The sequence below is a fragment of the Rana temporaria genome, chromosome 7 (assembly GCF_905171775.1).
Source record: "Rana temporaria chromosome 7, aRanTem1.1, whole genome shotgun sequence".
Taxonomy (NCBI): Eukaryota; Metazoa; Chordata; class Amphibia; order Anura; family Ranidae; genus Rana; species Rana temporaria.
The window spans coordinates 161671865-161686091 of record NC_053495.1 but is presented as its reverse complement, the minus strand read 5'-3'; the positions used below and the strand labels follow the sequence as shown (position 1 = coordinate 161686091).

Sequence of the window (14227 nt, the reverse complement as noted above, 5' to 3'; positions counted from 1 at the left end):
GGGGTATCAAAGTAAAAGGAGCAGAACACAAATGCACATCACACTTTTCAGATATTTGTAAAAAAAATATATATATATATATATATATTAAAACATTTTATGAAGTTTCCTTCCACTTCATAATTATGTGCTACTTTGTGTTGGTCTATCACAAAATACATTTACTTTTCTGATTGCAACATGCCAAAATGTGGAAAAATTTCAAGGGGTGTAAATACTTTTTTAAGGCACTATAAAGTACTCAAACAGACCTAGATAATAAGCATTTTCAGAGGGAGACCATCAATAGCAGTGTTCATATTGCTGTCATGTAGATTTTTTTTTTTCTCCTTCAAGCAGTAGATGTACAATCTATTCTGAGTGTTTTTGCAAGACGCTGTAAATCTACCAGTTCTTTCTCCCAAATATGCACTCCTGGAGATGTTTACCATTATCCAAAGACTTAGTGGAAGCTCAATTTAATTATCTGGCTTTGATGTGACAGCATTCTAAGGCCTCTTGCACATGGATGTAAAAATTTGCAGATGTTTATACGTAGGATCTTGCTGGCAGGACGGGAAGAAGAAAAAGAATCCTGTGAAGACCCCACGTCTACAAATATAAGACTAAATGCACAGGGGGACATCAGGCCAGGTAGCAATGTAGTTCTGGCGTCTAGGATGTCCGAGAGCTGCATACAGCTGCCCTTAGACTTGGATGAATGGGTGGGTACAGGCACATAACACACCGATGTAATGCCCTGAAAACACCTAGGGTGCATTACGTCTCTGCGCATGCACTACTTTATGCAAATAATGGCGTGCAGCTGAAACAGCTGACTTTAATTATTCATGTCTATAGGATGGCTGTATGAATCTCTAGGACATTCTAGACACCAGGAAACCACTAGCATTTGTATGCCTCTGTGCAGGAAGCCTTGCGGCTTGTGGAAAGACAGCTTTGTCCTTATACCTCTGTCTCACACCGCTCATTCCTCGCAGAGGATGAACACATTTTACAACATTGCTGGTCCATGGATCACCAAATAAAGTTTTATCTATTTAAATTCACATAGAAACATGCACACACTTTAATCTTTCTCCACTTTTAAAGTTGTTATAAACCGGCTGTACTGTCACCGCTGAAAGGGCTGACCGCTTCCCACGGCCTTTCAGATTTGCGCGTTACAGCTATGGGATTGCACGCATGCACACGGAAGCCCTCTGTTCTGGCACAAGGCTCTGAAGGGCCGGCAAGGTATGCCAGACGTTCAGAGTGCATGCACCAGAGACGTAACTGGCTGCATCCAGGATAAATATCACCTAAACCGTGTGCGTTTAAGAGATATTCATTTTACCTACAGTTAAGCTTTAGTATAGGCTTACCTGTAGGCAAAAATGACCAAGCAGGTTTACTACCGCTTTAACTGCAGGTGGTCGGACCATTTTTGCAAAAAAATTAAGCTCACAGAGTTTGTAAAAGATCCCCCAAACCATAAATTCACTGAAAGCAAATGACTGGTAGAATAAAAACCTTGTGGTACAGATTTTACAGTTTCCATGATAGTTGCACAAATGTTTTGAGTTAGTAAATGTTTAAAATGTAACTTGTGTGCTTTTCAAAGCAGTGAAAATCAAAAAAGGTACCCAAAACTACAGGCTTCAGCTTGTATAAGAGCAGTGTGAAAAGCAATTTTTGACGAAGCATTTGCTGCGCTTTCAGCAACCTTTGTTAACACTTTTAAGGTACCATTCAGCTCCACTTAGTAAATGTTGAACACAGATCTAATGGCATCACCAGTGACATTAATCAGTGATAATACTACACACTGTCACTGTACTAATGACACTGGCTGCGAAGGGATTAACATCTAGGGGCGACAAAGGTAAGGTGACCAGATTTTTTTTTAATGAAATCCGGGGACATTTTTTTTTTTTTTTTACTAGTAATGGCAGCAATCAGCGACTCTCTGTCCATCGCCGACCGCCTCACAGCCTGTCAAGTCTTACTCTCTGGGCCCCGGCTACTACTGGGTGGGGAGGAAGATCACTCTGCCAGGGAAAGCAAGAAGTTAAGCAGGCAGGCGGCTGCCCAGGACTTGAGCCAAGGCAGAAGAACATGCGAGCGGAGCTGAATGGGCATGCACCTGAAACTGAAGAAATATTCCCTCCACTCCGACCAGCACACGATCATCAGAAAGGGGTACAGATAATGGAAAAAAATACACCCCCTAAGCTAGTAGGAGCGGTGTGTGTAATTCAGCTTTATTTTTATTCTGCACTGACTGTCTTTGAAATTGCCCCAGCCAATGTTCAAATCCAATCCGGGGACAAAACCGGGGACAGTGTCCTCAATCCAGGGACTGTCCCCTAAAACCGGGGATGTCTGGTCACCCTAGACAAAGGGGCAAAATGTGTGCCCAATTATGTGTAATGTGTGTAAAGTATGCTGCCTTTACTAATAGATCTTCGTTTCTTATCCCTGCTTTGAAGAGATGTAAAACAGAGAGATCATTCCCTCTGTACAGAGCCCTGTGTTGATTGTTAACACAGGGCTCTGTGATTGTACACAACCGATCAGCAGGTCCCGGCCTAAACCCAGAAGCACACACGGGCCCACCATCCACAGTATATTTCAGGTGGGTGGTCCATGAGTGGTTAAAGTATAATTTAGCTTTAGTTTGTAAATGTTCAACACAGATCCTAATGGGAGTGTTGATTGCCACTTTAAAAAACAAGCTGCTAGCAGGCTTCAGCAATTCTTAAAGCTTGTGGAAAGCCTGCTAGAAGCAGCAATTTACACTGCCACTAGGATAGCAAAAAATGGCCTGGTCATAAAGGGGGTAAAACCTTCTGGAACTCAAGTGGTTAAGAAACAAAAAACAAGTTTGGGTAGCATATCAGCAGATACAAAAGTATTTTTCTCTTAATAGTTCACGTACATATTGTAGTTTTTAAAGCACTGCAGAGAGACACATTCCACCTACGCAATCACTAGTTCTTCTCACTTACATGATACTTCAACTCAAAACATAATGAAAATGCAATTTAAGAATGAAACAAGCCACAAAAAAGCAGAGGCTTCAAGTTTATTTGCGATAAAATATTGCAACATCCTTTTCTCTTTTTTTTTTATTCTTTTTCTTAAAAATAACAAAAGATATATAACATGGCATCCATTCAAGGGGTCACATTCACATCACATGTAACACTGTTAGCCGTTCACAGTCAAAAAATAAACCAGTGAGAATTAAATAAAAACAGCAACATAATAAACAAAATATATTACAAGAACTGTAGAAAAAAAAAAAAAAAAAAACAACAACACTTATGGATGGTGGGGGGGGGGCATAATGCGTGACAGAGGTGTGCAGAGCCAGAAATCCCAGAGAACAAATGGTCTTAGAGTCAAGCATGAACTGTAATGATCCTTAGCAAGCATTGCTGAACTGTCAAAATGATTTGAGTGGTAGAAGGGGAGGGGGGGGGGAAGAAGATGCTCAACGCTGGTAGACAATATTTAGTAGCAGCAAATTGGCACATTCAACTGGTTATAGAAAGTTAAACAAGTTTGTAGCTTATCCAGGCCAGTTCCTAATTTCCAATGCAAGCTTGGATAAGCCACTAAACAAGTCCAGTTGAAGGCGACTTACTACTAGATATACCATGACCTGGATAAATGAGAACCCTCAAACGGACCTGGTAGACAATAGTTTCTTAAAGAAAATCCTTGTCAAGGAGGAAACCGCTAAAAGCATAAGCTGTTAGCACACACTTTTCTACGAGTCTATTGTCTTCAGTGGTGCCAAGAGCTGTCTCAAAGCAAAAGACCACTTCCCACAATGTAGTGCCCGGCGCCCGAGTGACCTATCAGCAAGGCAGAAGCACACTGATCACTATACAAACAGTGACCCAAAGGCCTCATGCACACTGGATGTTTTTGCTCTCTCTCGTAGACGCCTTTTACTCCTGGCAGTGGTGTTCTGGCAGAAAAAAAATGTTGGTGCGTGTAACGCGTTTAGGCACGCCAAGTGCTTGGCCGTTAATTTCTTACATTGGCCAGGATAATAATTTATTCTGGCCATTGACATGAATTAAAGTATATGTGAACCCTGACCTTATAAACACCCCCCCCCCAAAAAAAACATTCGATTTAAAATAGAAATAAAAAGCAAAACATTTGTGTGTACATATAAAAAATGAAAAAACAGGAGATGCTCCCATAGGAGCACCATATAAAACATCCAATGTGCATGGAGCCAAAATATTTCTTACTTACTTAATTACTTTGACGTTCTGAAAGGGAAGACTGGTGTAATATCAGCAGTTTTTTCATCCTTGCCTAGGGTTTTCTTTAAACTGAACTGGTAGGAATCAGAACCATCTACTAAGTGCCCCATTATTTGTGCTAAGAGTTTATAGATCCAAGTGCTCTTCACCAAGAGCACTTGGATCTATAAGCTCTTGGTGAAGAGCACTTGGATCTATAAGCTCTTGGTGAAGAGCACTAGGATCCATAAGCTCCTGGTGAAGAGCACTAGGATCCATAAGCTCCTGGTGAAGAGCACTAGGATCCATAAGCTCCTGGTGAAGAGCACTTGGATCTATAAGCTCTTGGTGAAGAGCACTTGGATCTATAAGCTCTTGGTGAAGAGCACTTGGATCTATAAGCTCCTGGTGAAGAGCACTTGGATCTATAAGCTCCTGGTGAAGAGCACTTGGATCTATAAGCTCCTGGTGAAGAGCACTTGGATCTATAAGCTCTTGGTGAAGAGCACTTGGATCCATAAGCTCTTGGTGAAGAGCACTTGGATCCATAAGCTCTTGGTGAAGAGCACTTGGATCTATAAACTCTTAGCACAAATAATGGGGCACTTAGTAGATGGTTCTGATTCCTACCAGGTACCTGCTTAAAAGGATAGGTCTGATGGAGTGTACTTAACCAAATTGTTCAACCACGGGCCAAATGCCCTTAAAATAAAATAGTCTTGGTTGCTTTTATTACATTTTTTGCCTCCAGAGCCCGTGTGATCCTAGCCTCCTATGAAAGCTGGCTTCTACCAGGAACTCCTTTAATGCAGATTCTATGACAAATTCCCCTCCACAGACAGCAGGAAGGGCACAGAGGGAAATTCTCCCCCAGCTTTCTGAACATTCAAGTATGGCACCTCCATAATACAATATTCCCTTGGAAAGCAAGGAATGCGCAAAAAGCACATGGTGGCAATAGCAACTCCGATATGAAGGTATGTTAGAATGGGAAAAGACATTAACCAAAAATTCTGTTTACATGATCTGATGTACAGCCGTCAACATTTTCGGCCTAATCTTAACACAGGGCCAAAAGCAATGATGAGTAGAAACTCACAGCAACCAACTTTAGCAGCTAAGAGTATGTACATTCTAAAGAACTTATGCCAAATAAGTCACTGTGGTTTACAGAAATGTCTTACAACATGGATGTGTTCTGTGGGCAAGAGCTTAGTGCTAGGGACACCTCCAAAAATTCTTGTAGCAGCCTCATACAGCAAAAATAAACAGGCAGAGCAAAAGAATACTGAATGCTGTACATCACTGTAACTTCGTAGATGAGGGCTTTGGGCTTCTAATAAGAGAATTGTATGTACAAAGAGTCAGCAGAGAAGACATTCATGACCTTGAGATTTTTTTTTTTACTGATTTTATAACAAAGGCAAAACTGGTTGTTGCCCAACTATATTCGTCATTAAAAAGGTGAAAAAAATATTGGGTTACTATGGGTATCTCCATGTTTACCCAACTTTTCTCAGGCGAAAATGTTTATAAATTCTTGCCTATAAGGCCAAGTAATGAGGAACTGGGATTTGAGCTTTCACCACGTTTCCAGTGCAAGATAGAAAATGAAACATTGAATTGCTGATGCCAGAACATACAATTTCTTATCCTTAAAGTGGTTGTAAACCTCAGTCATGAAATCTGAGCAAAGCACATATATTTGTAGTGTTTACTTATCTCTCTCCAAAGCTCTAAGTGTTGATTCTCTCTGGTGCTTCGTTCCTCTTATCAGTTTCAGGTAAAACGTAATACGTATGTAGGAAGATTTATTTGTTCTTGGTGTATCATCTGAGGCTGTTTACTGGTTATATGTGAGGGTTTACAACCACTTTAAATTCGGGTGGATGTGACGATCACATCTTCAGGATGGGAATGAAAAGGGTTCTCAACTGCTCATTCACAAAGGAGTGCAGGCGCAGCATGTACAGCATACAGATATGCAATATGTGCATTACAAAATGCAATGCAATTATAGCCAACAGCCTATAGCGTTACATTCAGGTCCCCTAAATATTAGGTGCCATTTGTGTCTGGAGATATGTAGTGTGATGAAGAGAACTGTGTCTCTGGTACTGTCCAAGTTAAAATAAAGTGTTCTAAATAAAAGGTGCATTCGCCAAGTCCTTTCTTTGCACATACACCATCAACTCTGTTAGAAGTTAAATTCAGTTGTTTGGAAAGATATAAAGGGGCCAGGACTGACGCAATTTGTAGATTGAATAAGCCACCAGTGCCTTATATCTTCTGGGAATTCAGGCCCCAATATCCCTGAACCCCTGAAGTCCATCCAGCAGCTGCAATCTTTAAAATGCAGTCTTGGACCCCATGAGCCAACTAAAAACGGAGCAAGAAATTCCTTCCTTTGGATTAGCTGTGGTGATGAGAACTCACCAATGCAAGCAGAGAGAGAAGAGGAGGAAGAAAGACAGAGAAGAGGAGAGGGCAAGAGAATAAAATAAAAAGCTAGGGTGTGATATGTGCCAGTCATTTTTTTTAGATGGAATGACCCTTTAAAATTCAACCTGCGAGCAAACCTATTTTTTTTTTTTAAAAGGTCTGCTACATTTAAACCTTTCCTTCTAGAAATACTAATTGTCTGGCTGTTATTCTGACCTTGGGGCTCTACTCTTTCCCAATATACATATATGGAGAATGAGAAGACAAGTCAGAGGTCCTTCTCTGTATACTCGTTCAGTCATTGACTCAAAGTCCTTAAACATGAAGCCAGATAAGGAGCATTTTAAGAAAGAGGTCCAGCTATTGCAGCCCCGTATTACCATCATGACAGGCTTACAAGCATTTAATAGCACCTACCAATGAATAACGTTTACTGTGGGGCAATACAAACGGTTCCTATGCAAGACATTTTGGTAAAACTTAGGCCCATATTTCAAAGCCAATGCAGGTGATCACAATAGTGTAATACATGCAATTAACACGTTAGTGAATGAACGCACCCATTATTTTTGCAAGCAGCACTGAGTGCAGACAGCCAGAGACATACTCCGCTGGTTTCCATGCTAATCTGTCCAGATAGTGGTAACCTGCTACAGCCGAGACTCCCATCCATTGCTTGACACTACCACCAAGAGTTATCTCCAAGGGCACCCATCTGTTACTGTGCATGATGCCCAGCACCGAACAAGCAATGCTGCCAGGAATCTGCCAACAGCGCTGGATGGGAGATCCTCAGCTGTGACAGGAAACAGCGATTCGGACAGCTTTCTTCAAACGCGATCTCTCCGTCAAAGGCTCCAGTTATGTCCATATTCCAGTACTGCCCAGAAAGAGCATTTCAGACCACTGTACTCATCAACCGTACTTTTAGACATTATAACCGTGACCACAATACGTCCATATACATATTCTGCAGAATATTCTTTAAAGAGAAAGCATGTCCCAAGTGAGATTAAATATATCCTTCTCTATACAAAATCTTGAAGAAGAAGAAGAAAAAAAACACTAACAGCTAATGAGTTGAGTGGCATTTGCCAGTGTGTCTTGTGACTGTGTTCAAGTGTTCCAATTCACATGTGTGCTGCATATTGTTGGTGATTGGCAGTCATGATGCATTGTGGGACACAGAATGCATAGCCTAACCACAGCCACATGCTGGGATGTCAATGACTTGTGGGGACAGTTACATGGAGGACTTTTTACTTTAAACCTGTGCATGATACCACATAAAGGGATATATGATCAAGTCATTAAAACTACCCAGAAGCAGTGTTTAATTTTACTACGGGGTGTAATTCACCAGCAGAAGCAGCAGCTAATCATCGGGCCGAATTAACTGACAACACATTTATACAATTACTAATAGAGGCACCTCCATCACGTTTTTCTGTGATGGTTTCTTGATTGTAATAATTTGATAGATAGTAAGAGTGTACCTAAAAAAGGGACACAAGGGGGCGCCAACAAAGTACTAATTACCTAATAATAATGCACTTAGCCAACGCCCGGTTGTGTTCTCAGTTAGTTCCCGATTAGGTGGTGCTGTCTACTGGAGTGTAAAGCCTCGTACACACGATCGGATTTTCCGACAACAAATGTGTGATGGCAGGGTTTTGTCAGAAAATCCGACCGTTTGTATGCACCATCGGACAATTGTTGTCAGATTTTTCCCGACAACAAACGTTGGATAGCATGCTTTCAAATTTTCCGACAACTTATGTGTGATGTCAGATTATCCGATCGTGTGTACACAAGTCCCTTGTAAGAAATCCAAAGTACAAACACGCATGCTTAGAAGCAATGCTAACCATAGCACAACATTAGTCAACGTTGTCCAATGGGTGGCACTATAGAGCTGAAAAAACACGTAGTTTTGTATTTGTTGGCTGACAACGTTTTGACGTCTGTATGCAGAACAAGTTCACGGCCAACTACCTTCGGACAAAAGTCCTACGCTTTGTCCGGCGAAAAATCTGATCGTGTGTATGAGGCTTTATACCAACCTGTGTGATCTCATGAATTTCATATGCTACACGAGTGAACTTTAATTTAGAGAATGTTATTTTCATTGTAAATGTGCCATTCTCTATTGATATTGTTTGCTTTATACTTTAGGGGGGGTCTCACATGTGAATAATTTATTCATACCGTTTTGCGCCCATATAATAACCCTGCACATTACTGAGTGCCAAAGCTAAAGGGGCAAGGGCCTTGCAGCAAATGTTGGATTACATTTGCTAACCCTCAAATTTTACTTCCCTGCTGTGTAGGTAAACTACAGGGCCAGCAAAGCCCCCACTGTACAAGCTCTACAATCAGGCTTGTAATAATACCAAGCTAAACGATGCATTATAAAGTCTAGCTGTGCCATCCCTTTAGATCCCACATACCTAAATGGTGCAAACTGCATACACAGTAGGGCACTGTGGCATAAGAATAGGCCACTTCTTTCTCTCCTATCTACACCTATCCTACAAACATTACAACACATGGCCATGCATTAACTATGGCAGGGAATTTGTTTTGTTGCTTCACTAATGCACAGCCAACAAACTCTCTGAAAAAGATGGAAAACCTGCGTTAAGTCAGTGTTGATGGAGGGGGTCCCTCCCGTGGAGCCATTGTGTTTTCACGGCAAGAAAAGACGTCCCTGCCGGGGAGAGCACAGTGATTGTTAGTGGCTATAAAAGCCGCTAACAATAGTCGCATGTAAAAGCCGATAGGCTGGTTGTACGCAAGTTGATCGATCAACTTGGGTACATTCAGCCTGAACATACCTGGATTTGAACCATGGCTGACTTAAGGCGGGTTTACAGTCTTTCTCAGAAAAAAGTTTCAGATTCTAGAGATTTTCTTTCCTGTAACCCGTGGTTGCAGGAAAGAAAAACACTCCGTTGATGGCTGGCTTTACACTGAATAAACTGGTTTCGCAAGATTTCTGGGTGACTGCATATTTTTTATAAAACCAGGCAGAATGTGGTACTCTGCACTGTGTGCAAACACAGAATAGCTGCACATAATGCATTCTTGTCCATATACACCAATAGTCCCACTAGCTTCTTGGCAAAGGGCTATGAAATCTGCAGCCTACCAGCAATAGGATAAGTGCAAGCAAGCCCAATGGTCACCATAGACTCTGCATAAGTTACAGCCATTTGGCTTAGATTTCTTGATGACTACACTGTGTATGTAGATGGCTATTCATTTATGGAAGTCACTGAATGGGCTGTTGTAGTGATCCACTTCTACCATATTAGCCAACACCACCATCTAAAAATATCTTACCTCCCAATGCCAACTCCATTTCTGGTCAGCAAGGTACAAGACACTGAAGTTATGCAAACCTTTTATTTTTCATTTTAGATAGAGTAGAGTAAGGGAGTGTTATAACCCCTGTAAGGTTTATTTTTGCCATCTTTGTTCCATTAGGGAGATTCACCTTTACTTCCAATCTCACAGCTATAACAGGAAGTGAGAGGAAATCCCTGCTAATTGAGGGAATATTTTTTAGGTGGTCACCAGAACTAGACATGTGCGCAGACTGGAATATTTTGTTTCGTTTTTTCGTTTGGAATTTTTTTTTATTTAGTTACCCTCGAAAATCGTTTTGATTTATTTCGTTTTTCGTTGGGGAATAGCTTTCGTCCGAAAATCCAATAATACTTGGTTTCTGTCGAAGGGTCAAAAGAATATTCGACGGAACGTCGAATCTTTACGTCGCATCGTACATTTCCATTCGAATATTCCGCCTACAAGAATTCTAATGTTGTATGACTAGTAATAATGTCGAATCTATTCTCTAGAACAGGGGTCTCAAACTCAAATTACCTGAGGGCCACAAGACAAGTTTTCATATGCCATGGGGGGCCGCATGCAAACTTTCAAACTTCAAAAACAACAGTACTGGTGTCAGCGAACACATTATTACCACCAGCACTGGTGTAAGTCAGGGTTTGACAAATTTGCTTGGAATCTAGGAGCCAGCTAAAAAAGTTAGGAGCCAGAAAACGCACCCCGTCCCGACGAGCTTGCGCGCAGAAGCGAACACATACGTGAGCAGCGCCCGCATATGTAAACGGTGTTCAAACCACACATGTGAGGTATCGCCGCGATTGGTAGAGTGAGAGCAATAATTCTAGCTTCTCTGTAACTTAAAACATGCAACCTGTAGATTTTTTTAAACGTCGCCTATGAAGATTTTAAAGGGTAAAAAAGTTTGTCGGCATTCCACAAGCGGACACAATTTTGAAGCGTGACATGTTGGGTATGAATTTACTCGGCGTAACATTATCTTTCGTAATATTAAAAAAAATTGGGATAACTTTACTGTTGTCTTATTTTTTAATTAAAAAAAGTGTAATTTTTTCTCAAAAAAGTGCGCTTGTAAGACCGCTGCGCAAATACGGCGTAACAGAAAGTATTGCAACGATCGCTATTTTATTCTCTAGGGTGTTAGGATAAAAAATATATATAATGTTTGGGGGTTCTAATTAGAGGGAAGAATATGGCAGTGAAAATAGTGTAAAATGACATTAGAATTGCTGTTTAACTTGTAATGCTTAACTTGTAATACCAACGGCCACCACCAGATGGCGCCAGCTCACATCTGGTGGTAATAACTTGTAATACCAACGGCTCACCACCAGATGGCACCAGCTCAAAAAAAAAAAAAAAAAAAAACATTTTTTTTTTTGCTCCCCTCACTTCCACCCTGCCTGAGGGCCATTTATAACTGGTCCGCGGGCCGCAAATGGCCCGCGGGCCGGTACTTTGAGACCACTGCTCTAGAATGTCGAATCTATTTTCTCATAAATCGAAATCTATTCTCTGTAATGTCGAATTTATTATTTCTATAGTGTCGAATCTTTTCTCTATAATGTCGGATCTTTTCTCTATGATGTCGAATCTTTTCCCTATAATGTCGAATCTCTCTATATCGAATTTTTACCGCAACAAAAACGAAAATAAAGCATTTTTTATGTCGGATCTTTCGGTTTTCGTTTCTTGCACTTTCGTTATCGTTTGTTAAAACGATAACGAAAAAGCCCGATTTTCGGACGAAAATGCATTCTAACGAAAACTAATGCACATGTCTAACCAGAACTAGTATCCCCATTGGAAGATTTCTCCTCTATTACTTTTCTGGGGACAACCCCAAATTTTAGATTTTCCTTTACTTATAACTTTGAATTAGAATGGTAAACAGGACAAATAGAGAAGGTGAATCTCCCCAATGGGGACACAGACAGCAATAAAAACAGATAGGTGTTCCAATTCCTCTCCTCTCTATCCAAAACAAAGTTTTGCCTTTACTTTAAGTGACAAAATGAATAAGAGCCCGTCACATTTTGAAGAGTCTGCTTACATCATGCCCAGGGGCTCCTCCATAACATTCAAAGACGGCCATCTTTCCTAGCAAACAGCAAGACTGTGGTACATAACGAATCTAAAAAAAATAAAAAAGCCACTCTACGCTCACTTTATTTTTGGACCCAGTAAGAATGGAGAAATCTCCATATGAGAACACTATTTAAACCTGAGATGTAAAAGAACAAAAAGCAAAAGCAGAAATGAAAAAAAAAAAAAAAAAAGAAGAAAGTAAAATGAATGTGGTGCCTTTAGTGTTAAAAAACTTGTTCTACTGGTGTTTGGTTAAAATTTCCCAGCAATTGGATTTCCTTTAGAAGCAGAGAGGTCTAACCCTTTTACTGGCTCCTCCAACACTAAATCTGACTGTCACACACTGGCCACTGCATCCCAACAGAGGTGGTTATTTGATGGTATTTGGGGTGATCAGTAAGAAATGCCTCCTGAATATGTCAGCAGAACCATGATTAGCTACCTCTGCACTACATCACTGATCTCCTGTACACAGGACAGTAAGTTATTTAGTACAGGGTTTGAGCCATGAGAAGCAGCTGCTGCCCCGCCCCCTACAGAAGACACCTGCAGCTCCTGCAGGCTGACCTCCAAGCGACTGACTGCCTCGCGGAAGGCAAATTTGTTTCGCGTTTGGGGGATAGAGTCCACATATCCAGTGCAGTAGTCCAGAAGCTGATGGCCTGTGTCCACTAGCTGGCTGTTGGGTTGGGGCTGTGCTAGAGCCGTGGACAGCATTCCAGCACACTGCAACAGGGCCTCTTTGCTTATTTTTTCTGCAGGTACTTTCTCAGCAGGTTGCTTGGGCTTCCGCAGGGCACCCCTGCCACTTCCAGCTGCTCCATTGGAGAGCTTTCCGCCTTGTGTGACTGGAGGTGGCGGTGGCAGCAAAGGTCGGACTGGCTTGGATACCCGTTCAGGGACTGACTGTGCAGATGCAGAGGGGGTTGAATCACCAGCTGACGATTGCTGGAGGAACCTCAGATTTGGTGGAGGAGGGGGTGCGCATTTTGGCTTTAGACGGCGATGAGAAGGACGATCCTTCTCACAGCCAGCTGGCATGACATGTTCCTGAAGCAATTTAAAGGTGTGACCTAAAGAATCCATTCCAACCAGCTGGCCATCTGTAGATGCATTCTTCGGGGACGGAGAGATGAGAACTGGCACTTTGTGGTTGTGGGCAGCTGCAGGGAAAGAAGAAGAAACAGCACCAGACTGTTTGCTGGGCGATGACCTCTCATCTGCACCTGTTCGTAAACCACCATTTCGTTCCTTGCCTCCAGTCCGCGGAAGCATTTTAGACTTTACTTTACTGTCCCGGTTTGGCTGAGGGGGTGCTATGTCCAATGCAGTTCTTGGAAGCTCATGTTGGTTCTCATCTGGTTGAGAAGATACTGAAGCAGCTCGGTCCAACTGGACCTTAGTCCGATGGCAGTTTCTGGGCAGGGTCATGGATATTCTGTCCTGCTCAGGAACAATAGGAGTCATGGAAGATGTGGAATTGGACCTCGGAAAAGGTTTGGACTGGTCCTCACTGCTCCCCGATTTCCCTGTCCGCAATCCAAATGTCTTTTTTATGAGACGTGGGGTAAAGAACCCAGATATTCCAGTCCAGCCACCACCTACTCCAGCTATCGAGTCTTCTGCAAAACTGCGTTGGGATACTCCTCCATAGTTTTTGTGAGAGCCAGGAGAAGCAGGAGCGTCAATGCCATCAAGGTGTGGAAAAGCAGACAGCTCACCGGTCAGCTCTGGCCTTTTATGAGGCTGGTTCTCCATTTCACGAAAGGAGCTGCTGCGTTTTGGAGGCTGTGGAGCACTTTTCTTCTTCATAAAAGAACTGAAGAATCCACCCTTCCGATCACGTGTAAACGTAGTCTCTTTAGAATCGCCCAAAAGGCTTGGAGATTTGTCCCTCTGCTTGCGGGGAAGGGCCGGAGAGCCAGTGGCTACAGGAGATCCTCGAAGAACTCCTAGAAAGGAAAGGAAAGGAGCTGAAAAATACTTTGATTTGATCTATCAAGGCTATCCTTGCCTCTCTAATACTTTACAGCACAGGCAACTAAACTACTAAATGTAAACAGAAAAAATGTGCATCA

General features: G+C 41.9%; 1 protein-coding gene across 3 annotated transcripts in view; it reads right to left on the bottom strand.

The window, feature by feature from the left end:
* Positions 1 to 11837: 11837 nt before the first annotated feature.
* Positions 11838 to 14227, bottom strand: part of ABL2 (ABL proto-oncogene 2, non-receptor tyrosine kinase) — a 92692-nt gene continuing 90302 nt past the window's right edge. For all 3 annotated transcript variants that reach the window (XM_040360333.1, XM_040360334.1, XM_040360335.1), the window contains exon 11: positions 11838 to 14101. In XM_040360333.1, the coding sequence (XP_040216267.1) occupies positions 12588 to 14101 (1514 nt within the window). In that variant the 3' untranslated portion in view covers positions 11838 to 12587. The remainder of the gene's footprint in view (positions 14102 to 14227) is intronic.